Source organism: Peromyscus maniculatus, chromosome 17 (assembly GCF_049852395.1).
Source record: "Peromyscus maniculatus bairdii isolate BWxNUB_F1_BW_parent chromosome 17, HU_Pman_BW_mat_3.1, whole genome shotgun sequence".
In the NCBI taxonomy this organism is placed as follows: Eukaryota; Metazoa; Chordata; class Mammalia; order Rodentia; family Cricetidae; genus Peromyscus; species Peromyscus maniculatus.
In genome coordinates, this window is record NC_134868.1 from 47,684,393 (window position 1) to 47,711,236 (window position 26,844).

The 26,844-nt window shown below is 44.9% G+C and overlaps 2 protein-coding genes across 10 annotated transcripts in view; one reads left to right on the forward strand and one right to left on the reverse strand.

Annotated features, from left to right (window-relative positions):
- Positions 1-23: 23 nt before the first annotated feature.
- Positions 24-4,847, reverse strand: Tm2d2 (TM2 domain containing 2). Its single transcript, XM_006982957.4, has 4 exons — positions 4,520-4,847; positions 3,997-4,084; positions 2,245-2,360; positions 24-709 (listed from the first exon to the last, which is right to left on the reverse strand). Exons 1-4 carry the CDS (start codon positions 4,741-4,743, stop codon positions 496-498), a joined length of 642 nt encoding a protein of 213 aa, XP_006983019.1. The 5' UTR covers positions 4,744-4,847; the 3' UTR covers positions 24-495.
- Positions 4,848-5,182: 335 nt separating this feature from the next.
- Positions 5,183-26,844, forward strand: part of Adam9 (ADAM metallopeptidase domain 9) — a 79,953-nt gene continuing 58,291 nt past the window's right edge. For 5 of the 9 annotated variants that reach the window (XM_006982958.4, XM_076553799.1, XM_076553802.1 and 2 more), the window contains exons 1-4: positions 5,188-5,458; positions 16,604-16,701; positions 18,345-18,403; positions 19,955-20,033. In XM_006982958.4, coding sequence (XP_006983020.1) covers positions 5,359-5,458; positions 16,604-16,701; positions 18,345-18,403; positions 19,955-20,033 — 336 coding nt within the window. In that variant the 5' untranslated portion in view covers positions 5,188-5,358. Of the gene's footprint in view, positions 5,459-16,603; positions 16,702-18,344; positions 18,404-19,954; positions 20,034-26,844 lie in introns of all 9 variants that reach the window. The other 4 variants (XM_042262769.2, XM_076553801.1, XM_076553804.1 and 1 more) reach the window with 2 other exon arrangements.

Below are 26,844 nucleotides of genomic sequence, written 5' to 3' on the forward strand. Positions count from 1 at the left end.
CCTATTGAAAATACACAGCAGGCTAGGTTTTAAAACTTTATTCTGCACTTTCAAGTCACAGAGTCAGAATTTTGGTGTGTATTAAAATCCACGGTCATTTCTATGTCACCTGGAGAATTCTCATTGGCACAGTTTCTGACCTGTGCTTGGAAATTCAGGGTGGCAAAAGGCTGTGTGTGGATAAACATGCATTTGGTTTATCCTGTTGGGTCCCCCTGCTCCAAACGGCTGAAGATCCAGCCACACAGACACGGAGCACTGAAAATGATCTGGGTAGAAGTCACTGTCTTTGATATTCTGTACATGAAGAAAGGGACGACTGGATTCCCCACAACACTGCTTGTCACTTCTGGTCTGCAAGGTAAGATCTGGGTTGAAAATTCAGCCCGAACTTCAGAGGGGACAATGATGTCCAGAGGAGAATTTGGAGCTTGTGGTAACTAGCCAGGCAGCCGGGCACGTGTCTTCCTTGCGGGCACGGGACAGCGGCAGTCTTTAGTAGACAGTGCACCAGTTGCTGCCATCACTAGGCATCAGCCCTCCAGTGATGAGCAAAATGAGGTCCACAAACCACCAGATCCCAAGTCCCCCCAGTGTCAGCAGCTTCCCGACGGCTGTGCCGGTGTGTCCCAGACAGAAGCGATCGACGCCGAAACACCCCAGGAAGAAGGAGTAGAGCAACGTGGTTATGAAGTAGTGTCCCGTGTACCTGGGTAGAGGGAGGGAGATGATGTGCCTCATGAAAACTGACTGCGCCCATAACGGAAGTGCAACAACCACTGGCCTCTCGGCCTGCTTGGGTTCACGTGTGGCTACGAGGTAGGCAGGGGTGGGGTGGAGGTGGGTGGGGGATAAAAAGAGCCTGGGGGGGGGACGACAAGCCAGACAGATAGCTTATTACATTTATGGGTCCTAGATAGGAGGCCGGGCTGGAAGGAGAACATGATGGTCAGGAGATGGGGTAAGGGTAGGTCCAGGTCGAAACCTTTGCTGGGCGTTTTGCAGGAAAGGCAAAGCAGGATAGATCAGCAATTTAGAATTGGCTTCTTGAGTAATCTCAGCAGCTTTAAGTTACATTTGGCATGGGCCCCAGTGGCCTGATACATTACTCTGGGGTGGTTAAGGCAAAGGAGGTGTCTCCTGGGGTGTACTACCTAGATGGCTCAGGGACATGAATTTGCATATTAAGGACATGCTGATTAGGTCCTTTGCTAACACTGAATTTTCTAGTCTTGGAATGGGCAGTCTCTCCCCAGAGACAAAAAAAAAAAAAAAAAAAGTTAACTATAGTCTAACAGACTCTTGTAAACACCTCCCCATCTCCAGTTGCTCTAGGGTTTCAAAAAAGTACTTGCTAAGATATGAAGCGACTTTAAGAACAAAAAGGGGCCTGGAGAGATGGCTCAGTGGTTAAGAGCACCTTTGCTGCTCTCTCAAAGAGGAGCCAGGTTTTGTTCTCATCAGCGACACCAGGTGACTCACAACCACCTGGAGCGGATGCTCTGTTGGCCTTGGAAGGCACAAAGCTACACTCACACAAAAGTAAAAAACAGATATCGCAGAGTTAGACTGGACCACTGCATCACAGACTGGGGTAGCAGAGGGGTCTGGGGGGCCCGAGGCTCCGCCAAAGGAAACATTGTTTCCTTAAGGCACCTTTTATCTGCTCACCAATCTTTATGCCTCACTGAAAACATCTGACAGCAGGTACTGACATCACTACCCATCACCAAGGCTCCTTTCATGTGCTAACAGTCTAAAGCAGAGTCTGTACGTGTTGGGAGAATTTACACTGCATTTCTTTAGGATCAGGTGATTTCAGGTGAAGAATCCGCAAATTTCGTTGCAAAACCTGGTTTTTTTTTGCAGAAGTCCTAAGGCAGTTTTCACAGGCTGGTGGCAGGTTGGGAGTTCTGGAGCTACATCATTTGGCCCAGGGCCTGCAAGCTGAGGCTGAGGGGCCGACTGAAAGACTCAGAAGCCACAACTTCTGCTCCTAGCTGTTGCAACCACATTGTCTCAATCAGCAGGCCGCACACGGGAGGGAGGAAGCACATGCATTCTTTAGTACTTCAAAGGAAAGGTCGCACCAGCTGGCACCTCCATCCAAGTACCCATTACCCCCTTTCAATGTAACAGTTTGAGCTAGGGGTGTAGCTCATTAGCAGGACACTTCCTTAGCAGGGGTACTGGGTTCAAATCCCAGTGCCACACAGGCAGTACAGCAATGAAAGTGAAACTTACTTTATACAAGGCTTATTCTCTCGTAGAAAGGTCCGGGGGCTGGCACACTCAATTCCATCCAGGGCTCTGCACTGGACTGAAGTGTGTTCCACATCACTGTAGGCCTGACCCCCAAACTGTGGAGGAAGTAACACACACACATGCATATTCACTGATCAAAGCTGCTGCAGTACTGTAACAATTCCAGCAAGACTGGGGCCAGCTCTCAGAAGCACGGAATGCAGGGATGACTGACTTAGTCCATTCTAAGTGTCCACTGCCTTAAATAAACCTTTCTCCTCCCATGACTGGCTTCTTCAAAACCAAACACTTAACTGCAGAGAGGTACACAATGCTTGGCACATAATGTAGCATTTTTGGAATGGGAACTGAGATGTCAATGCACATCCAGACATCTGGGGTAGATTTACCGTAAATGAACAAAATTAGAAAATGATTCAGACTATCATCTGACCGAGGACTTCACTTAGGTCACGCATGGTTATAGTTTTCTGTGGTCTACCCCTAGTATAAGTTTAAGTTCAAGCAAAAAAACAAAAAACGGTCAGAACCAGGGTATTGCCCTTTGCTTAATTCAATTCCGACAGAGAAAGCAGAGCCACACAGTGTCACTTGTACCCTGTTATTGCTTTCCTGTCCTTACCCTCGTGCCCCTCAAAGTGAGACGGGAGAACAAGAATGCTCGCTTCTCACACCTCTCGAGTCCCGACAGTCCCTAAGGACTGCTGACTGAGGGCGAGTTTCAATCTTGTGACAGAATAAGTTCAGCTTTTAATTGAAATAATCAGAATTAAGCCATCCCTCTGCAATGTTAGTCAAACTTTTACCAATTACCAATAAAACGAAATTTCAAAGAATTTCTCTACACATAATTAAGAGCCATCCCCTTGGTTGTGGTATTATAAAGTTTATTCCTTTGTGTCTGAGGTGGTAAAATAATGTTTTCTCATAACTCAGTACCAGGTTGGACCCTGCAGTATAACACAGTGGTGAGTCCATAGCGCAAAGGCGGTACATGAATTTCTGAAGTGTGAGGTGGGCACAGTGATGCGTATCTATATCCCAGCCCTAGGAGGCTCAATCAGTGGGCTCCCGAGTCTAAGGCTAACTTGGGCTATATAGCGAGACCTTCTCTCAAAAACAAAACAAAAACAGACAAACCAAAACAACAACAAAAATCAAACCAAACCAAACCAAAATTCAATGGGTTTTGAGAGACAAGGTAGGCACACTCACTTTAGGGATACTAGGCCGCTGCTACCGAAGGCTTCTCTGGAATGCTTTATCCTCAAACAAAAACATTACCCGACAGACCCCAGCTACTTCCTAAGGGCATGGTGCAACCTGCTTGTCATCACCAGCACGAGGAACTTGCTCCAAGTGCACGGGTAGCCAAGAGAGCCCAGTTCAGCATCAGCTTTCCAAAGCGCACAACCCTTTTTGGTTGTTCTTCTAAGAGAGGGACAAGGTGACATTTTAGCTTCCATTTGTTAATTTCAACGGCCAAAGGCACCAATACAGGTTGGTCTTTGCACTTGGGCACAGTCATTGGTGGCTCCCTGGGAAAGCAAATGTACTCTTCAGCCACTACAACCTTGGTCATGCCGGACGTTTCCAGCAACAGTTATACGGATGGAGTTCTAAAAAAACAAACAAACAAACAAAAAAAACCTCTCTGCCCCTTGCTTCTCTGTAACAGCACTCAGCCATGCTTACCCTGAAGAGCGAATGTACAACAAACAAAAACCTCACCTTGAGACAACCATAACCAAGCTCCTGGGACGCAGTTGCATTTCCAACGTGATCCACTGGGGCATCGCAATCTACAAACTCGTCGGGTCTGCAAATCATTAAGACCATCATCAGCCCCCTTTACCAATTGCTCCGTGAATGCATGAAATCCCTCTACCCTTCCCTCTTCTGTATTGGGGATTGTACGCGCTAGGAACGCTATCCACCACTGAGCTACATCTCCAGCCCTTTCAATGTCTTTCTTTTGGGACAAACTGCCCAGGCTTGCTTGAACTCATCCTGAAACCAAGGCAGGAGAAAGGGTGCAGGAAGTGAAAGCGTTCTACAGGCTACGCCACTCCTTCCCATATCTACCGCGAACTCACCAGGCTTTCCGCAGCGGCAGGGGAGTTGAGAGGCAGGCACCTATCCCGGAATCACCTCCCCCAGGAGGAAGCAGCCTTGCCTTCCCTGGCCTCCCCACACCCACCACCTAGCGGGGCCCGATCCCCGCTAGGACTGTCCCCACGATCCCGTAGCTTACAGGTAAGAGCAAAGGATGACCGGAGAGTGGGGATCGCTGTATTCCCAAGTCGGGGGTGCGGGACCCTCGGGGTGAGCGGCGCCAGAGGGTGTGAGATCCACTTCGGCCGTGGCATTAAACGAGTGGCTCCTAGAGACACAGTGCAGCAGCAGCAGGTTCCCCAGCAGCAAGGCCGCCTGGCCGCACAGCAATAGGTAACTCACAGGGCAGCCCCCCAGCACCATCTTCCCGGGCCGGTCCCAGAGACCTGGCCTAAAAACAAAGCCAGGCCGCCACGGCCGAACCGAGCCCGGCGCTGTCAGGCCTCCCTCTCTGCGTCGGCACGCAGCTCGCCGCCACCCAGCCAACCGGTGCTCAGCTCGACGCCCCGCCCCGCCGCGGCGGCCAATCAGAAGCGGCGAGAGGAGGAGGGGGGTGGAGCCGTGCTTCGCCCCGCCCTTCAGTCGACCCTCGGCTCGGCGCTGCACGGAAAGGGGCGGGGCTTCTCCTAACCCCGCCCTCCTCCAGCCTCTCCGACGCTTTCCCCGTCCCAGCTGCGCGGGCGGAGGGGCGGGACGGACCGGCGCGATCGGGAGCCGCCGGCGTGGAATTGGCCACCCTCTCCCTAGGCAGACGGTGTTTTCCTTACGTCTGGAGCGAGCGTGGTGGTGGAGGGGGCGGGCCGGAGCGGGGAAGGGAGGGGGGGTGGGGTGCTGCGTCAGTGCCGCGCGCGTGCTCGCCCTGGGCGCGCGCCCCGCCAGCCAGACAGCCCCCGGGGGGGCCCCCGCGAGGTTGCAAGGATGACCGAAGGGGCGGAGGCGGCGGCCGCGCGTTGAGCGGAACCTGCAGAAGCCCTCGCTATGGGGCCGCGCGCGCTCTCGCCCCCTGCCTCTCTGCTGCGACTAAGGTGGCTGCTGGCGTGTGGCCTGCTGGGCCCGGTCCTCGATGCCGGGCGGCCAGGTGGGTGTCGGGGGAACGGTGTTCCGGGGAGCGCCGCGTCCCGGGCTGGCTGCTCCCCGAGTGTCCGGTGGTGCGAGCTGCGAGGTGGACCCCAGGCTTCCCGGCGCTCCTAGCGCTGTCCCCGGAGCCCGGCGGCCGGCTGCACCGTGGCTGTGCGCTCGCCGCTCCCGGGCTGGGGCTAGCACTTGGCGGGTGGAGTGGCTGTCACTGGCCCTGGGCTGGGAGCTGGAACTTTGGCTTCAGTCTGTCAGAATTTGAGATTTGACGTTCGTTGTCTTAGCGGACTCACCAGTTGAGATTCTGGTGGAGGAGAAGGCGGGTATTCCTTGGGCCGTTTTTGTTGTAGTAAGAATACTTTAAAGAAAAAAAAAAATAAACGAAAAGCTACATTTCTAGAGCCTGTTGTTCAGTCTTTCTAAATCCGGACAAAGAATCTCTGCTCTGTTTAACCCAGGGGATTATCGGAAAGAACAGTCATGTCGACCAATACATTTGAATTGTGAAACTTCCCGTAAATATGCAAGATATTTATATTGGAGATGATGAAATGGGGTGGAAACACACTGGTTTCTTTCTAGAAATAAGTTATTTATTTTGTGTTTTGTATTAAATATTGTTTGCATGACTGAGTTATTTCTACTAGCGCCGGGAATACTATGGACAATGGAAGGCTTTACTAATAAATTCTTGCCTTCAAAGGTGATGAGTGAAGATTTGAATGCAGGACCGCTGACCTTCACGAAACTGATTACATTGTTTCTTCCCTCTGGCTTTCTTCTAAATTAAGTTAGCTTTCTGCTGTGTGGAGATGTTGGCGTTCAAAATACTGAAAATTTTTGAGCAGGGGGCTGCTGCCACAGCGGTTCTGATAAGGACTACCTTTCTTCTGCTGTCCTAGGTGGTTAACACGATCGATCGACAGGAAAGGATGTAAAGCTTTAGTAATCTCTAACTTCGTGTGTTTGTCAGTGTAAACCAGACTCTGATTTTCAGCTCATGTGTGTGTTTGTTATCCCACATGTGCGTAAAAATGAATGGAAATATCCTTATGCTCTTCAATTGTGGCTGCTCACTTAGGCATGAATATCCATCTTCAAAATCTGTCCAACATTTATCAGACACTGGGTAAATACCATCCCTGATGGTTTTGGAGGACCAAAGGGTGGCCATGTGTACTAAGAGATGTGAGAGATGTTGAGGTTTTTTTTTTTTTTTTTTTTTTGAGAAAGTTCTTTTTTGAACTGGTGAGAAAATTTCAAGTTAGAAGGGGAGGGGGGAGGGATCCATTATAAATATAGAACTTTTTTTTTCAATTTTCTTTCCTTAAGAGTAAGCGGGTGCGAAAGAGAACAGCTTGTTAGGAGACAGTGAAAGTGTTAATGTGTGGTTAGGTAGCTTGTGTGAAAGTGAGATAGGGAAGGGAAAGTGGAGGTGGGCCGGCACCCAGGGAGACCTGTGGCAAGCTAAGGAGTCCCATTTACGCCGCTGTAGATCGGTTCGGGAAATGAAGATATTTAAGTAGTATGACAATCAGCTTTTCGGTCCAAACATTGACAACATAATGGAGGGCAGACTCTGGGAGGGAGAGGCTGGAGGGCCACAGCCAAGTTTTGAGGTGTTGGCAAGGGAGTGAGTGCCGTGAGTCAATTCGAATTTCCTGAACTGAATGATCTTCCCAAATCAGCTGAGTTTTTGGAATACAGGATGTTTAAAACATGAACCGAAACATCCACACATGAGTTATGTTGGAACCTAAGCGGGTGTCAGTAGATTTTTAATGGTTGCTGGTTACATTGTACCCATGAGGAAATACAGACTAATTTTAAAATAGTGGATTCAAATAATTAAAAACAAACATATAAAAAAACCAAACCTAGGGTCAACAGATATAAGGAAATCAGACATGTTTGAAACCTTTTAGTGTCTTTTCTTATGTAATGTATTAAATTCAATGTATAAACTAGAAACGATTTCTTTTAGAAACTCTGCTATCCCGAAGAGGCTGAGTTTGAAAGCTTGCTTATGGTGAATAACTAGAAAATGAAGCAGATAGAATAGTAGGAACTTAGGTCCATGTCGACCTTGTTTTCAGATGTCAGCAGATTTCTAAAAATAATTTTTAAAATTAGTATATAAAATACTGGGTTTCAGCCAGGCAGTGGTGGCGCACGTCTTTAATCCTAGTACTCGGGAGGCAGAGGCAGGCGGATCTCTGTGAGTTTGAGGCCAACCTGGGCTGCAGAGTGAGTTCCAGGAGAGGCGCAAAGCTACACAAGAGAAACCCTGTCTCGAAAACCAAAAAAAAAAAAAAACTGGGTTTCAGTATGATGGTTTCATGCATGTTTATCATTGTACGTTTTATCTCCTGACTCGCTATCTTCGTATGGTTTCCCTATCATAGTCCCTTTCAACTTTCATGTCACATATATGTGATACATATACACTAATCTAGATTTCGCACATGGGAGAAAACATGATATTTATCTTTCAGGATCTGGTTTATTTCAGTTAACACGATAGTTTCCAATGCTACCTATTTTCCTGATGAGATACTTTTGTTCTTGATGGCTGAATGGAATTCCACTGTGCATATGTGCAACCATTTTCTTTATTCTTTTATCTGTTGGTGAGCATCTAGGCTAATTTTTATTTTATTTTATTTTTTCCCAAGACAGGGTTTCTCTGTGTAGCTTTGGAGCCTGTCCTGGAACTCACTCTGTAGACCAGGCTGGCCTCGAACTCATAGAGATCTACCTGCTTCTGTCTCCTGAGTGCTGGGATTAAAGGTGTGCACCACCATCACCCGGCTCATCTAGGCTAATTTTGTATTTTAGAAATAACAGATTAAAACTGATGTATTTGTGTTATATAAGGACATGTAGTCTTACAGATTCAAAGATGGTTTGGTTTCCAAACTCCTAAGTAAAAAAGAAAACATTCATAGTTGATCTGTACAAAATTAGTTTCTGGTCTTTGAAACTAGTTTTATATTTTACCTTACCAAATTTGGTTTTGTATCTCCTCTTTTTTTTTTTTTCAAAGACAGTATCTCACTATGTAGCTTCTGGCTGCCCTGAAACTCACTGTGTAGACAGGCTGGCCTCAAACTCAGTCGGTGAATGTCCCAGAGCGCCACTGAGTCCCCGCCTCTTGCTGTCTCTGCAACAGTTTCTCCCTACAGAGTTGTCTTCCCACAGGGTCAGGGGTGGCCTCACCTAAGGCCAGATTGTACTATTGTGTTTGCATGTGAGACCGTTTTCATTTTGTGAAGGAAAATGGGATCCGCTGCAGCCTGATCATTTCCCCTAGGCGAGCATATGTGGGACACTGGAGCCTTTTTAACTTTTGAGAATTTCATTCAGTGCGTTTGGAATGATACTCACCCCCATCTCACCCCCTAACTCCTCCCGGACTCGCCTCCTGTTTCCCTGGTCTCTCTCTCCCGATTTCCTGTCTGGTGGCACATCTTTTAAGAGTGAGTCAGGAGGAGGAGAATGGATGAGAACAAACTGTAAGGACTCATCAAGATGTCTAGATGAAACTTGTTACTTTGTACGCCAGCTCCCAAGACTAATAGTCAAAAAAGAACCAAGGAAGCTAGCCTGAGAAATTCATGTCATTAGGCATCACACCCCTCTACCCCTTCTCTCCCCTCCCTCCCTTCTCCCCTCCCCTCCCTTCCCACTCCCCTCCCCTCTCCCCCTCCCCTCCCCTTTCCCCCTCCCCTTCCCTCCCCTCCCCTCCCTTCCCACTCCCCGCCCCCTCCTCACCCCCTCCCCTCTCTGTCCCTCCCCTCCCCTCTCCCCCTCCCCTCCCCTCCCATCTCTTTTCTTTTCCCTCCCCTCCCTCCCCCTTCCTTTCTTTTTTGGGACAGAGTTACTGTTTATACCCCTGGCTGGCTCCCAACTCCCCGAGATCTCCCTGCCTCTGCCCCCTGAGAGCTGGTAGTCAGTTTTGAACTATGCTGTTGTGTTTGGGTTTTCCTTTATCTTGACTTACTGCTCAACCTTATGATGAATTTTTAAAAAAGCATCACTACAAACATGTTATATTGTAGACAAACTCCACTTCCAAATATGTTTTTTCCCCCTTTGATAGTTTGTTCTTGTAATGAGATTTTTTTTCATAGTTTAACTCACATCAGCATGACCCCCCCCCCCCCCCCCCCCCCCCCCCCCCCCCCCGCCTTTTTTAGTAGAACCCCAGGCAGGCAGAGTCCGCTCACTCCTCTTTAACCTTGTGGCACAGTCAAATACTGTCGCCATTACACTCTTGACCTAAAACTTCAAACCCTAGTTCGGGGAGGGGAATTTGGTGTTGCTGATAAAAATGTTTGAGGGTCCTGCAGATTTGTGGAAAAGATGTAAATTGTTAAAAAGCAGGTTCACTTTAAGGGAGGGAGCTGGGGGGGGGGCGAGAGAGAGAGAGAGAGAGAGAGAGAGAGAGAGAGAGAGAGAGAGAGAGAGAATGTGTAAGGCTCACAGGAGGCTGTTGACTCACTTACAGTATCTAGGGAGGAAGTAGCTGCTTCAACAATTTAAATCCCTTTCTGGAGGAACCGAAATTCTTAAGAGCATTACATTTTCTAAATGATTGGCGTTTTCCCAATGGGGTACTTCAAGACAGAAATAGCATTTTGTTTTCTTATGTGGGGACAGGATCTTTGATCTATAACCCAGCATGAACATTCTCTTTTTAAAGCTAGGTAAATAATGAAGTCCATGGCTTACGCCCGCCGTGTGACAGTCTGGAACGCGGCAGCAGAAACTGCAGTGAACGTGCCCGGGAGGGAGATAGTCGCTGAAATGCATTGATTTGGGATGGGCCCCAGACTGGAGTGAGAGGCGAGGTTGGAAGAGCACTTAGCATTTGATTACAGTCATTTGCCTTCAGGAGTACTCGAGACAACGGGTTATCTCACTCAGCCTGAACGTGGAGGGTTATCTTGTACAGTGAAAGTACACAAAGGTGGCTATTTGTTTAGGTAACGAGCAGGAAGGGAGAAGAAAGCCTGTGGTGGTGTGGCGTACCTGTTTTTGTTTGACTTGCAATTAGGTGGAATTCTTCGGAAGATATTTTCTTCTACCACCCAGCTGCTTCAACTCCTCCGAAACGCATTAAAAAGGCCCGAGCAGTCAGAGGAGGCAAGAAGAGCTACTACTATTTCACTGACTCGGTCTTGGACCTTCAGGTTCCTGGTTCAACTTTGATTTTTCTTCAGTTCACGTCCCCCAGTGTCCTTATCTTTAACAGTATGCTTCTTCTGTCAGATTCTAATATCAAAGTTCGGATACCCCACAGTACCTTACGATTTTTACTTTTATTGGGAACTGTGTCTTTCTCCCTGGTGTTTGGCGTTTTAGTTTTTTAAAAAACACTTTTGAGATGGGCTCTGACTGTAGGCCTGGTTGTCCTGGAACTCTCTCTGCAGACCAGCCTGGCTTCTAACTCCTAGAGATTTACTGCCTCCGCCTCCTGAGTACTGGGATTAAAGGCTTACACCAGCACACCTGGCATTCCCAGTGGTTTTTAATTGGAGGCAATATTGCATACTACACCTGCAGGCGGACGGGACACTTCGGTGGTCAGAGCTGGCTTGGCTGGCATCTGGAGAGTGGCAGCTGGGGTGCTGTTAGACCCGTCTACACGGCACAGGATGACCCACAGCCAAGGATTTTTCCAGCCCACAATGCTAGTGTTATGAAGGTTAAAATGCATTTCCTTTACAGTAAAAATGAGAGAAATGATATTTTGGTTCCCACGGGAAACATAGATTAGAGGAATTAGGGAAAATCCATGGCAGGGAATGAGCAGGAGATAAGAAAAAAGAAACCAGAGATAAGAAAGGAATTTTGAAAAAAAAAGGAACGAGGAGTCCTTTGTAGTTAGTGTGTGTCCTTTTGAAATAATACAGGTTCCGAAGCTTTGTACATGGCTTTCTGTGCCTGGGTTTGATGCAGAAGGTGGATCCTTGGGTTTTTGAAAGAAGTCAGTGTCAGAGTAAGAACTCATAAATACAGAAGTGCTATAGTTTTGAAAGCTTAAAAAGCCACACATGATTGTGACATTTGTTTTACAAAACAAAAAAAAATATTTTAAAATGGGAACCAGAGAAAGAATATGCTAGGATAAATATATATTTTTTCTATAATGTATATTTTCAATAATACATTTTCTGACATGGTTCCCAACTGACAAAAAATACAGAATTATATATACATTATATATATAATATATATTTGTTGTTGTTTTGTTTTGTTTTTGAGACAGGGTCTCACTGTGTAGCTCTGGCTGTTCCGGAAATCAGTGTAGCCCAGGTTGGCCTCAAACTCACAGAGCCCTGCCTGCCTCTGCCTCCCAACTGCTGGAATTAAAGATGCATGCTACCATGCCTGGCCTACTTTCTATTCTTGTATTTAGTTTTTATTATCCCCTGTACCCATCAAGGTAAAAGATTCCCTAGAAGACGGAACACTTGGCTTGTTCTGGCCTAAAGTAGGTGGATGACCTTATAAAGTCACATAATATGTTTCCGATAGAGAACTCTGGAGACATCTGCCTGCCCATTAGAACTTCAGATTTTGTCTTCTTGAAGTGTTTCATATTTTTCTCTCCGTGAAGTTCACCTCTGAACTGTAGTGAATATGGTTTAATTTAGTTGTCTGTGGTTAGTGTCTCCTGTGACAGTGATCTGTGCCTCTCGGCATATATGTTCCTATCTGTAGAGGATTACTTCAACTTTTTCTTTGAAATAATGAGTCACAGCAGGAAGTTGGAGAAAGATAGGCCATTTTTTTTTTTTTCTTTTTTAGTTAGGCCTCTAGCTCAGGCTGGCTTCAAACTTGTTTTGTGGCTGAAGCTGACCTTGAACTGTGGCCTTACTGTACTCACCTCCCCTGAGTACTGGGACTATAGGCTTGTCCCGCCCACCTGGCTTTAGGCTAGTTTACTTTAAAAAAAAAATCTTTGAAAATTTCATACAGTGTATTTTGATCATATTCCCTCCAAATCCCTCCCATATCCACCCCCACCTTTTTATCCCCCCCTCCAACTTTTTGTCATCTTTTTCTGGAATATAGTTTACCTTTGATCATACAGAATTTATTGCCCAACTACAGTATTGCATTTATCTTGCCACACCCCCAGAGTGACTGTTCTAGCCACAGGACAGGTCACTGATGCAGGAGGAAGCTCTTAAGGGTACTGTTTTAACATATGTTTTAGGAATTTGAGAAGACTGCGGGTCCTTGAAAGGCTTAGTCTAGGGGTGAAGAAATAGCCCCCAACCTCAGTTCATTTAGGGTTATGGGTGTTTCTGCCTAGTAGATAGTGTATCAAAAGGTTTTATTTTTTTGTTTTCTGACATGGTTCCCAGTTAACAAAACATCTGGAAGATAGTCAATCGTGGTCTGAGCTAAAATGCCTAAGAGACCGACAGAGAACAGTTGGAAAAGTCTTTGATTGTGTGTATTGGATCCAACATAACTTATGTTTTCCTGTTGATGTCTTTGAAATCCTGAGCTACGAACAGTTTTTTATACAGTGTCCACTTGGAAAAAGTTAGATGCAGTTCTTCAACCAGACCTCTGTGTGAGAAGGCTGAGGGACATGGGTGGTTAATGTGAATGAGCTGCGGATGGAGGGCGGTGTTGAGCCCAAGTGAAAGGCCAGCCTGTACTTCAGAGGTGAGGCCGTGAGGGCCGCTCATTCGTGAGCCTTTCCTTGGTGTACAGCTTCCAGGGTTGATCCCTAGCATCTGGAAAAGACTTTAGAAATGGTGGCAGGCAGAGATGCTGGGTAAGCAGGTTCAGCACTTGAGCATGTGAGCCTTAGTTTTGTGAAGAAAACATTTATTCCTATTTATTTATTTATTTATTTTTAACTTCAAAGAACAACATAGTAGAGGTACCGTACACATCATTGTAGAAAACAGCTCAGACAATACAGATATACACTATAGGAAATACACTTCTTACTGCTTCCTGACCCTGCCTCACATGGAAAATACATAAGCAGATTGGTTCACTGATTTATGCTATTTACATGTTTATGACATTTTAGAGTCACAGTTTACAGTATATAAATGCAGTATTGCATCTTAAAATTGCCCGTATTTGTGTGCAGTTGGGGAGGTCAGAGTATAACTTTTGGGAATGAGTTCTCACCTTCCACCATGTGGGTTCCGGGAAGCAACTCAGGTTGTCAGGCTGGGCAGCAAGTCTTTTCCCAGGTGAACCATCTTGCCAGCCCAGGTACAGTATTTTGTAATTATAATTGTAGGCAGCAGAAGTTTTAGTCTCTTTCATCCATGCTTGTAGGTAACCACTTAATTATATTATTATAGAAGTTTTTAAACATACATAAAAATAGAAAAGAAGGAATGAACGCCTGTGTATGCAAGATCCAGGTTTAATCTTGTTTTACGTGTATTTCTTTCCTCAAGTCCATTGTACTATTTTAATATATCTAGACACATTATTTCATCACTGACTATTCAGCATGACTCACTAAATCACAAGAGTTTAAGCACAGTAATAATGTAATAATAATCCCTCAAGATCATCAAACAGTTACTGTAGCTGGAGTTTTCCTGTGTCCACCCAGCTCCTGCAGCCGCTCAGACCCAAGTAAACACACAGAGAGTTATATCACTTATAAACTGTGTGGCTGTGGCAGGCTTCTTGCTATCTAGATCTTATATCTTAAATTAATCCATTTCTATTAATCTATAAGTTGCCACATGGCTTGTGACTTACCAGTACTTTTACATCTTGCTTCTTCTGTGTCTGGCTGACAACTCCTGACTCCGCCTTCCTTTCTTCAGAATTCTCCTGTCTGCTTATCCCGCCTATACTACACTTCCTGCCCGATTACTGGCCAATCAGCATTTTATTTATTAACCAAATCAGAGTAACACATTTACAGCGTACAGAGCGATATCCATAGAAAGTTACTGTGTCTAAATTTCCCAGATTTTCTGAGTTCATTCGTTTTAAAGGAATCCAGACAGGCCAGTATATTGCATTTGCTTGTAAGGCTTCTTTAATTGACGAAATTTCCCACTTCCCTTCTTGTGGCTCGGTAGGAGACACAGTCGCGCTCCTTCCCCAGAGCTCAGCTCTGCTGCTCCTTAGACAGTGACCAGTGACCAGCTCCCTCACCAGACTTCACTGAAAGAACTTTTACTGTGGCTGCTGGGTGTGATGGTGAGCTCCTGTAATCTCAACACTGGGAAGGCAGGGCCGGAGGATCGTGAGTTCAAGGTCATCTTGTAACTAGTGAGATCTTGTCTCAAAAGCAACAATAAAAACAATGAAAAAGAGTTGTTAGGCCCTCAGTGATGCTACTGGAAGGGAAAGATGTTTTGTCTTGGTGGACTCATTGAGAGATTATATCCAACTCCACCGTGATTTTATTGTTCAGTTTGTGGTGGTTTTTTTGTTTTGTTTTGTTTTTGTCTTTTGTTTTTTTTCTTTTGAGATAGGGCCTTCCTGTGTCTTACTATGTATCCCTGGGTGGCCTTGAACTTACAGAGATCTGACTGTTTCTGCCTCCTAAATGCTGGGAGCAGTGGTTCTCAACCTACCTAACGCTGCAACCCTTTTAATACAGTTCCTCATGTTGTGATCCACGACCATACAATTATTTTTGTTGCCACTTCATAGCTGTACTTTTGCTACTGTTATGAATAGTAATGTAAATGAATGATATGCAGGATGGTCTTAGGCAGCCCCTGTGAAACGGTGATTTGATTCCCGAGGGGGTCATGACCCACAGGATGAGAACTACTGCACTGAAGAGTACACTTCCATGTCTGCCCCAGTTCCGGTTGTACTTGCTATGGTGGTTTGAAAGAAAATGGCCCCCAAAGGGAGTGGCACTATTAGGAGGTGTGGCTTTGTTGGCGTGGGTGTGGCCTAGTTGAAGGAAGTGAGTCACTGTGGAGGCGGGCTTTGAGGTTTCATAGACGCTCAAGCCATGCCCAGTGTCTCAGACCACTTCCTGTTGCCTGAGAGTCAAGATGTAAGAACTCTTAGCTCCTTCTCCAGCTTTATGTCTGCCTGCCTGCACACTGCCCTGTTCCTGCCATGACAATAATGGACTAAACCTCTGAACTGTCAGGGAGCCACCACAACGAAATGTTTTCCTTGTAAGAGTTGCCATGGTCCTGGTGTCTCCTCACAGCAATAGAAACCCTGACTAAGACACGCGGTTTTACTGCTAACTTTAGAATCTAAGTGTATGACTGGAGTTCTTAACTATTAATAGTTTTGTATCGTTTTCCTAGGATGGACTCATGGTGTAGTCAGTTCATATGAGGCAGTTGGTCCAGGGTTTGTACTTATTAGAGTTGACCCACTAGAGAGTATAAGTATCTTACCCTTGTCATCTTTATCCAGTGTTTAGCAGCTGTCCCAGGGTGTCATCCAGATGCATAGCAGGGCGTGAGAGATGAGTCCATGCACTGAGCTCTGGCATGGCACTCTGCCATCTTAAATCTCATGTTCTTTTGTTTATGCCCTGAGATTTTAAAGTAAAAGATTTATGTTGAGAAGAAAAAAGGCTAAAGTATACAGATGTTAAATGTTTGAAAATGGTTGTTTTCACACACACACACACACACACACACACACACACACACACACACACAATTTGGATATAGACTGGCATCTTTTTCTTAGGAAATATTTTCACTCTCCTCCTTCTCTAGGATTATATATAAAAAAGTCACAAGAGGGTCTGGAGAGCTGGCTCATCAGTTAAGAGCCCTGGCAGCTCGGCAGCTCTTCCTAAGGACCCATATTCGATTCCCAACACCCACGTGGTGGTTCACAACTCTATGTAGCTCCATTTCCCGTGGGTCTGACATCCTCGCCTGGCCTCCGTGGGCACCATGCATGCACATGGTGCAAAGACATACAGGCAAAACACTGATAAAATAGAATAATAATAATGATAAATACAAAATTAAAAAAATCACATGACTATCAGGCGCCCCCCCCCCAATGATTTGAACACTCAGTTTTTTTTTTTTTTTTTTTTTTTTTTTTTTTTTTTGAACACTCAGTTTTTATTTCCAGTATTTTGGTCTCACGTAGGGTTTTCAGGTTCACTTTGGTATATTTGTTGTTCTTTTTGCTGCAGACTTTGAGCAGACCAAACATCTATCTTCTTATGAAATTATAACTCCTTGGAGATTAACTAGAGAAAGAAGGGAAGCCCCGAGGTCCAGTTCAAAGCAGGTGAGCGCTCTCTTGAGAACTACGACTCTAATAAAATTCCAGTTTCCTCTTTTCTTAATGAAAGGTGATATTTGCAGCAGTGGTTGTTTCAGGGAATAAGTGGTTATAAGTTTTAATATCAAACACTTTATATGTTGATTTAAAAAAAATAGCAAAACTGCTTGTAAGGGAATTGAGTGTTATTTTTCTCATTGGAGGAGATTTTTTTCCCCCTGTTTTTAATGGGGTAACCATGTACCTGTAGATCTTTTCCACCTCCCAGAAATGCTATCCTTGGGACCAAGCCTTAAGATCAATAGTTTGTTCTGTAGTTAGAATAGGGAAGTTGTTTGAGGTAGAGAAAAGGGCCCCCTGAGCTTGAAGATGAGAAAGTCAAGAGTTATCTAATTGATTAACTAACTCTAAGGAAGATGCCTTCCATGTAAACGCTGTTTATCACTCCTGAAGAAAGCCAAGTGCTGGCGGTGAGACTGCCACATGTGTGTGTGGTGTGGCCTCACTCCAGATGTCTATTGGCAGGCGGAGAACGTGTGGTAGAGCTGATGAGATAAGCCCTGCAAAGGTCGTAAGGGAACAGGAATTTCTTGTGCACTTTTATATAACTAGGTAATCTCTTGAAACTTAAACAGGAGGAAAAACTCCTTTTGCAAAGTAATCCAGTTCCTGAAGTTACGGCTGATTCATGAACACATTTAGGAAAAGCAGACAACTAGGGCTGGAGGGTCAGTCAGCTCATGGGTTAAGGCCACTTGTTGCTCCTGCTGAGGATCTGGGGTCAGTTCCCAGCACCCACAGGTTGGCTCACAGCTATCTATAATTCCAGTTCCAGGAGATATGACACTCTCTTCTGAACTCGAGGCACCAGGCACACACATGGTACACATACATACACACAGGCAAAACATGCATCTATGTAAAGTAATGTGGGAGGCAAGGAAGCCCTTGTGCTCACAGATAATCACCGGGGAGACCAGGAACATTAAAAACTTCCAAGGCGGAGACACCTCTTCTCTGCCCAGGAGGCTGGGAGTGGAGGTGGTTAATAGCCTGGAGACCTTCTCACTATCTGTATGACCAAGACCACACCAGACCCTCCCCCAGACCCTTAAGAGGTCACATGTAGTCAATCTATAGAACCCATCTTTATGAGGGGTGTCACGTGTACTTTAGAAAGTTGCTATATAATCATGTCTTAAACTTGGTGGTGAACACAGGATTGAGTTAATTGTTCACCAGGAAACTTTTTCCAAATTGCGATGTGTTTAAATGTGCCTAAAATAAACCATCTGGGGCTAACACTGGCTACTGAGTCATGTTGGAGCAGACTTCCTTCTTCCGTCTTGTAGATGGACACTCTGCTGGCTGTAGTGTTCACAGAGACCCCCACCAAATAAAATAAATAGATCAATCTAAAACAAGTTTAAAGAGCGTAGATACATGGGTAGGCAATTTTCCACGATCCAGTATTAAAGGGAGACTGAGGTGAATAGAATATATATTATTTAATACTTTCTATAAACTATTGCAATCATTGTCAAGTTATTTTAATTTAGGATGAACGTTCCTGCCTCTTGTATTATGCTGAAAAGTAATTTACAAGATGGTGTTTTATTATTGCTTTTTTCCCTTTTCTGTGCATTTAGATGTCTTATGTCATCCAGGCTCAAGGAAAGCAACATATTATTCACTTGGAAAGAAACACGTAAGAAATTTCATTTACTTTGCTTTTTTAATTATGTTTTCCCCTCAACAGTGTATTGATTTCTTTCCTAGGTGGATATTGCCTAGTGGAGTCTGAGTTCTGGAATCAGCAGATTTAGCTACTGCTGCCCCTGCCGCCCAGGGGTTGGCCTGCATCTGAAGTCCACAGGAATTTGTGTCACAGCTGGACAGGCTGTGACTTCCAAGAGGAATGTGCAGAGGGGAGCCAGGCACAGATAGAGCTTAATTCTTTTTTAATCACCTTTAGGGAGTGAAGGGCGCGCGTGTGTGTGTGTGTGTGTGTGTGTGTGTGTGTGTGTGTGTGTGTTTGTGTGTGTGTGTGTATTTGTATGTGTTTGTGTGTGTTTGTGTGTGGGGTGTGTGTGTGAATGGCATGTATGTAAAGGGTGTGTGTGTGTGAAGGAGTGAAGTATGTAGTGTGTGTGTGGGGGTGGGGGTGTGTTGGTGTGTATGTGAAGGCTGTGTGGGGTTGTCTGTGAATGGTGTGTGTGAGAAGTGTGTGTGTGAAGGATGTGTGTGTTTGTGGGTGTGGGGTGTGTGTGAAGGAGTGAAGTATGTGGTGTGTGTGTGTGTGTGTGTGTGTGTGTGTGTGTGTGTGGTGTGTGTATAGACTCCAGTGCCCAATGAGGTCTGCTGATGACAAGACTCAACTCCACAAGCTCCTTTGAACACTGCTCACAGAGAAGACGTCACAAAGACACAGCACACGGGACAAAGCGCACTCAGGAGTTGAGAGCTTCAAGTACTCAGGGGCTTTTCTTAGTCACAGGGACGACTTTGCCTCCAGATTTGCTGCCGGGGGCTTCCTGTATCCAAGGAGGCAGAGGCACAGGTTCGCCAAGGGTTTTCTAGCCACAGTGATCACGTAGCTAATGTCAGTCAGGGTAACCAGGACAAGCCATCAGTTTGTCCATCTCTGGACAGAAGGGTCAGTTGGCTTTGGGCGTCTCCAGGGTGCTTTGAACTTGAACCACACAATGCGTCCTATAGCCCTGATTTTCCACAAGGCGTGGAGAATACCTCTGAGCTGCTGCAATCAGTGTGGGAGAAGCTGGCTTTGCCTTGGTTTACACAACTGCTCCTCAGCATGAGGGGAAAGCATTTCCTTTAACAATTGACAAAAGACCTTTGTCTTTATAGGCAGGTGAAGGCGGTGAGTGTTTCCTGTTTACATAGTACTTTATAGAAAGGAATAGAGAATGCTTATTTTTCTTGTACAAGCATGACAGTGTCAAGCAGGCTCATTTGTACTTTTCTTGTGAGTTATAGCAGAAAAACTTAAGAAAACCGTTTGTTACGGTTGACATCTTATGCCAGGAGAGCAAATCGTATCTTGACATTAGTCAGCCAATGTGCGAAGCTCAAGTCTGCTTATTAGCCTTTGGTTTTATGGTAGCACTTGGTCTAAAAAGATGGATCAGGGAAAAAGTTTTTAAAAACTAACTTCCATCTCCCTCTTCTGGGAATAATGTCTTACGAGCTGTGTCCTAGGCTGTTGATACTTAACATGTTTATTTTATTCCTGTTTCAGAGACCTTTTACCTCACGACTTTGTAGTTTATACCTATGACGAGGAAGGCTCTCTGCTTTCTGACCATCCCAGCGTACAGGTACTTTACTTTCCTCTCGATACTTTATGAGCTTAAAGTGTGTTCTTGTCAGGTTCCGAGGACTACCCTGTTGCCAGCCCCACAGGACACCTTCCACATCCTTGTGTGATGGCCCTGGAGGAGACTGATCCATACCACACAGCTCTCCTGCACTTGTTAGTTAAGATTTGTGTTTAAATCCAGGAGGTGGTGGTGTACACTTTTAATCCCAGCACTGGGAAGCAGAGGCAGGAGGATCTCTGTGAGTTTGAGGCTAGCCTGGTCTACAGAGAGAGTTCCAGGATCACCTGGACTGTTATACAGCCCTGTCTCAAAACCAAAAAAAAAAAAAAAAAAAAAAGATTTGTGTTTAAAAGATAAAGATGGGAAATACTGTCTCTAATGACAATCCTTATTAGTTGTGAAGGGGAAGAGGGATGTTTTGAAGACTGAAGGTTTTACTGTTTTGGTAAAATATTAATATCTGAAAGCACACCTCCCTTTTGTAATTCATGTCCCGCAAAACCCACATTTGTTTGTTGTTACATAGTCTGATGTTCTAATTCTTCTGCTGACATTTCAATTCCTGAAGAGGTGTGGTCCTCTCTGTGTCAGGCAATAGAACACTCTTGGGGACAGAGCTGGCCTGGAACTCTCTAAGTCATTGGCAGACGCCGAGCCTGGCCTGGTGCTGGCTTTTCTTCTGGGAGCATAAACATTTCTAGTTTTGCTCAGGACGAGGAGTGTCTTACAGTCCCCTGGGCACTTAGGCATTGCACACTTTTTCTTTTGCAATAGCTTTCGTGAGAAGTCTGTTCCCCCTGACTGTGGTCCTGTTTCACTTGAACTTTGTGCTGCCCTGTTAGAATTCTGTACGTCAGCAACGTACTTTCGTAGCATTCTTCCAGAGAACCAGAAGCAAATTCTTTAGTGTGTCCTATACAAAAACATAAGGTGTGGGAGACCTGCCCCCACCTTTTACCTCAGGGTACTCTTGAGGCATGAGGGATAGGAGATTTAGATAGAAATATAGAGGGAAAAGAGAAAGACAGAAACATATGACAGCTTTGGGAGGACTTGGATCATTATCCACTGGCCCAGAACTTTATTCAAAAGAGCTTTTTATAACAATGCCATGAGGCAAGGCAAAAGAAACCCCCCAACCCCCCATCCCCACCCCACTAGATACAGCCAAGTATAGATCCTTCCAAACACCTGGTACCCAGGCTCATGGCCCATTCATCCTCTTATGAAGCCCTGCTGATAAAGCAAGCTCAGCTCTCACTAGAAAACCTCTGTGGGCTCCCACAGGTCCCTCTAAATATTTTAAAAAGCTCTCCATTAAGAGCTCACAGCAGTCTCCATAGCTGTCATACTTCCCAGTAAAGGAGTAGAGGATGATAAAGATGAAATATCCTTTTTGGAATGGGTTTAAAGTGACTACAGCAGTCTTAGCTGTACTAAGTCCTTTTTTAAATCAATAAACTCTTGATGTAACCACGTGAAATAAATCAAACTCTTGATACATCTGCATCAAACTTAAATACCCTTAGCTTTATAGTTAACATTCAAAAGTTAACATAATTCTAACATAAATATTACTATACATAATTACAATTCTCTCAAACTTATATCCAAAAGCAAAAGCAAAAGCAAACTCTTTTTTTTTTTTTTCCTGGAACTTGCTCTGTAGCCCAGGCTGGTCTCGAACTCACAGAGATCCACCTGCCTCTTCCTCCCGAGTGCTGGGATTAAAGGTGTGCACCACCACCGCCCGGCCAAAAGCAAACTCTTAATAGAACCATTAACATTTTAAAAACTTTAGCAAGAATCTGAAAGCAATTTCTTAATAAAACTTTTTACACTTTAAAGCAATCTTTTAATATAACCATTTGCATTTCTTACTAACAAAACATAGGATAAACTTCTGATGCATGTGCATCAGACTTAAACACTCCCTTAACTTCACCAAACCATGATGCACCAATATCAATAAGTTAACATAATAACTCTGTAACATAAATATTACTATACATAATTACAATTCCTACACACCTACATCCAAAATCAATACTCTCAATATAATCATTAACACTAAAAACTTTAGCAAAAATCCAAAAGCAATTTCTTAATAGAACTATACAAAACATAGGGTACATTAACACAATTGAATATTAATCCACTCAAGTAACAAGAAAATGTTGTTTTTAAATTAAATAGACAGGAATATTAACTCTCCCTTCTCTTTATAATTTTCTAAGCTGCATCTTGAGTTTGATTAGAAAAAACCCAAACTTCTCTGTTTAAACAGTTCCATTTTTAACACAAAAGAAGCTCCATAAACAGTTCCATTTTTAACACAAAACAGTTCGTGAATCACCATAGTTAATAAAGTCTACATGTGTAGGTAAAGTCAAAATTGTCCCGTTGCAATGCAATCACTCCTGTCCGTCTTATTTGTTAAGTCCAAAAAGTTCAGAGTTACAGATCTATCTCCTGTCTTAACGTTCCAGAAAGCTTTCTGATATCAGTCGTGAAGTTCTTCTGATCACTTGAAATCAGGGCCTGGCTCGTCAGCTGCCCATGAGTCTTTGTATAGCTGTTGTCAGAGTTGGTAATGACTGTGAATCAAACAGCTCCGAATATGAGGAGTCCCAGAACCAAAACTTTTTTTCAGTTCAAGCAAACCTCTCTGAAACTTTCGCTCTTCACCATAGCTGCACTTTGCAGTCTGTAGCCTTCCCCTAAGGCCATTTTTGCTCCAGGACAAAAGCTATTAGCTGGCTGGGGCAGAGTCCTTTCTAAAGAGACTTTCTTACAGCCAGCAAACAGAAACTGTGTGGCTTTTGGCTCCTGGCTTTTACAGTCCCGGTCTGTCTGTGCCTCCCGTAACTGGGTGTTCCCAGGACACCTGTGTTCTGAGGCCCTGAGGGTGGGCTTCCTTCCTTCCTTCCTTCCTTCCTTCCTTCCTTCCTTCCTTCCTTCCTTCCTTCCTTCCTTCCTTCCTTCCTTCCTCTTCTTTTCTTTTCTTTTTTGGTTTTTCCAGAGATCTCACAGAGATGTGCCTGGCTCTGGGATTAAATGCATGCACCATCACTGCCCGGCTGGCCCCTGAGGGCTTTCAATCACCTCATGCTCCCCGGGCTCAAGAGGTCGCCCTTGCTGCTGTGAGTCACCACTCTCAGCACCCGGGGTCCTGGAGGAAACCCAGCCATGGCCAGTCATGGTCGCTGCCCATGCTCTGCCAAACACCCCCCTCAGGATCCTTGGTGTTCCCAGAATGTACTCAGACTCAGAGTGCCTGTGCCCTGGCCCTCCTGGTGTGCACCCCAAGGGCATCTTTCTGTGGGGGCTTTGTCTCTCACACAACAGCCACAGCACCATGCCCTCTCACTCCCCAGCTGCCCACTCGGCTCTCCAGCTCTCCACCTCTCCCGTGGCGTCTCTGCCGGGCTCCAGCTGCCAGAGTCTGCGGCTCCAGGAGACAGACTTGCACTGGCAGCTGGGGTCCGGAAGTCTTTGCTGCACTCCAAGCCACTGCGTGCTATTTGCTTCTCTCTGGGCATGGCGTCTCCACGCCTCACCACAGCTTTCTCTGAGCAGAAAGCTTGCAGAACCTCTCTGCTCACACTGGCTCACACTGGCGTCTGCCACCTGAGCTGTGCTGATTCTCTGGGGGTCTCAGCTGCTGCTGCCTGGCTGCTGCCGCTTGTGCTGGCTCTGGCATCTGCCATTGTTGGTAGCTTCTGGAGCTTCTGAAGCTGCTTGGAATGCCAAGTTTGCAGTGGCTGCTGGGTCCTGGATGCTGCCCTATGCGCCCCGGGTCCCGTCCATGCTCGGGGGGAAAAACCTACTCTACCCTAAGTTTCTATTATCCCTATTAAACCTACACAATATCTATACACCTAATTCTATTCTACCCTAATATACCCAAGCCTACCTTTCTATGGCTTACTTATACTACTACTTTTAAACCTAATTTAGTAGATAGAGATTAAGAGAGAAAGAAAAAGAGAAACTTAGAAAGAGATATACGCTGAAGACTCACTTGGGCACCTTTCAGCCACTTTACTTTCATTCCTGAGAATAAAGTACTATCACCTTTATTTTTCAATTCTTTATGGGCATGACTCCTTAGACCCGCGATGTCCCCTCTCTCATTTCGCCAAGTCCCTGGTCCCCTGCTCAGGCACCATTTGTGGGGGAACTGCTCCCACCTTTTACCCCAGGGTACTCTTGAGGCATGAGGGATAAGAGATTTAGATAGAAATATAGAGGGGAGAAAGAAAGACAGAAACACAGGACAGCTTCGGGAGGATCTGGATCAATATCCACCAGCCCAGAACTTTATTCAAAAGGGCTTTTCATAACAGTGTCAAAAGACCTCCCCCTTGCTAGATACAGCCATGTATAGACCCTTCCAAACTTCTGGTACCCAGGCCCGTGGTCCAGTCATCCTCTTATATAGCCCTGCTGGTAAAGCACGCTCAGATCTCACCAGGAAACCTCTGCGGGCCCCCACAATTTGCCCTGTCTAGTTCTAGGCCACTGTCTGATTGTTTTATCTGAGTGACTTTGAATTGTTTAATAGGAAGCCAGTAGAGGAGATTAAATTTACATCGTAGTATATATTCCAGATAAAAGATCATCCACCCATCTCCTCATCCATGCAGAGATTGCTGTGATAAGAAGCCAAAGACCATAGTTGATGCCACTGAGTTCTTAGTGTTTTTTTTTTTTTTGTAGACACGTTCCATACACACACTATGTAAGCTTGAATTCTGGTTATTGTCTGGTGAGATTGTACCAACTTGTTGGTATTTTTGTGTCTTCACTTTAACATGGGGATAGTAGCTACGATGTCATGGAGTTACTAGGAACTTTAGTGAGTTCATACTTGGGTGTTTACAAGAGATAGTCTGGCAATTTATAAATAAATATAACTATTATTTATTATTGAAAGACTGTCTACTTAAAATTTCAAAAATAGATTTCAATTGTATAGAAACTTCAATAATTTAGTTTTTTTTTTGTTGTTGTTGTGTTGTTTTTTTTGAGACAGGGTTTCTCTGTGTAGCTTTGCGCCTTTCCTAGATCTCGCTCTGTAGACCAGGCTGGCCTGGAACTCACAGAGATGCACCTGCCTCTGCCTCCCAAGTGCTGGGATTAAAGGCGTGCGCCGCCACCGCCCGACTCAATAATTTAAGTCTTATAGAATGGTAGTTTTTTGCTAGATGTTTAAAAAAAATCAGGTATTAACATGGGGGATTTCAATTATTTCTTGGTTGTTTAATATTGTTCAGGTAAATGAAAGTGTGCCAATAGGTTTGAAACACATGGTAAAACTTAGATACTCTTCGTTTCTTTGCATGGGGCTAGAATGTCCCTTATTGTATTGTCTATAATACACAATTAATATACATGTAAATTTATAAACTTCAAATATTTTCCTTTGGGATTGTACTTCTTAAGACTGATTTTAATTTATAAAGCTATTTTTTGGGGGGGGGGCTCTGACAAGGCCATTTTTTTTTTTTAAAATAAGAAACATAAGTACACGAGTTGCTTTGAGATTTATGAAGTCTGAGGTCTTAGGGATTATCATGGGACTCAGTAGAATACTCACAGTGCGTCTTTTCAGGCACCCATGCGCTTCCTTCTCTCTGGTAATCGATGGCCAAGGCTCTCTGGGCCCTGGGCTGGTGCGCTGTTCTGTGGTGGTTCTGTGGTGGTTGTTCCGCTTTTCCGAGCCAGAGTTTCCCTGAGTCTGTGAGCTTCAGCATGATGCACACCAGGCATTTTTTTTTTTTTTTTTTTTTACTGTGGTGCACACCAGGCATTTCTTCACTGCAACCTTGCAGTGTGATTATCAGTTTTGTAAGCTTATAAAATACGATTTGGTGTGCTTTTGAGAACTATACTGGTGAAGGGAAAATTTCTCTCCTTTCTTTGAAAGTTTGCTGGAAGGAACTGATGGAGATTAAATTGGAGAAAACAAATACAGATTTGTTCACACATAAACGGGAAGGGCTGCAGTGTGTAAGAAAGCGCTGTGGTTAGAGCTAGCCTAGCATGCTCTAGAAACTTGCATACCCTGTTTCCTCTCGGAGTGGGGGAGCTGGGGAACATCGTGGGAGCAGCAGGTAACGTTTAGGGGAAGTGTACAGGCTTGGAGATCACGCGGTGACCTGGGACAAAGTCCTTTTGGCCTCGGAACAGATGGCGGTTTGTTCATGTTCCTCTGTGGGACTGAATAGAGAGCAGGGGTATGTGACAGAGGTGTGCCTCAGTGTGTTGACAGACCGCACACAGGCTTTCATCCCACTAAGGAAGTTTCAGGAAAATTGAAGGTATTGGGTCACATAGATAAGGTACCTCCAACAGGACTAAATTGAGTGCTGTGGAAATACCTCACAAAGGCAGGTTAGTAAACAAATGTCATCGGGCAGGTGGATTCGGGGTCACCTGCTGGTACTGGCCAGTCTTATTGTTCCCAGTGTGTCTTGTTAGTGACACATCCTGCCCAGGTCCCACTGTTTAATGGTTAACAGGGTCAGTGATTGGTTAAGGAGTTGGTTTCTCCTTGGGAAAGTTAATAAAAAAAAAAAGTTACTATTTTTCTTTTAAAATTTGGAGTTGTGTAAATCTTTCCACCTTTAAAGTTTTTGTTCACCAGTTCTGGTATTCATCATTTACTTCAAATAACTTGTTACTGATGGTTGCTCTATGGCTATGTTCTCTTATTGTATCTGTGTGGATTCCGGGTTCTTTTTTTTTCTCTCTTCTCTTCTCTTCTCTTCTCTTCTCTTCTCTTCTCTTCTCTTCTCTTCTC

What these genes read in the sequence shown, in the direction of transcription:
- Tm2d2 (XM_006982957.4), bottom strand. Translation starts at nt 4,743, where the DNA reads ATGGTGCTGGGGGGCTGCCCTGTGAGTTACCTATTGCTGTGCGGCCAG. An exon ending in TTGGTTATGGTTGTCTCAAG is followed by an intron (nt 2,361 to 3,996) that starts GTGAGGTTTTTG and finishes CTTCCTCCACAG; the next exon opens with TTTGGGGGTCAGGCCTACAG. An exon ending in GAGAATAAGCCTTGTATAAA is followed by an intron (nt 710 to 2,244) that starts GTAAGTTTCACT and finishes CCCTCTACCCAG; the next exon opens with GTACACGGGACACTACTTCA.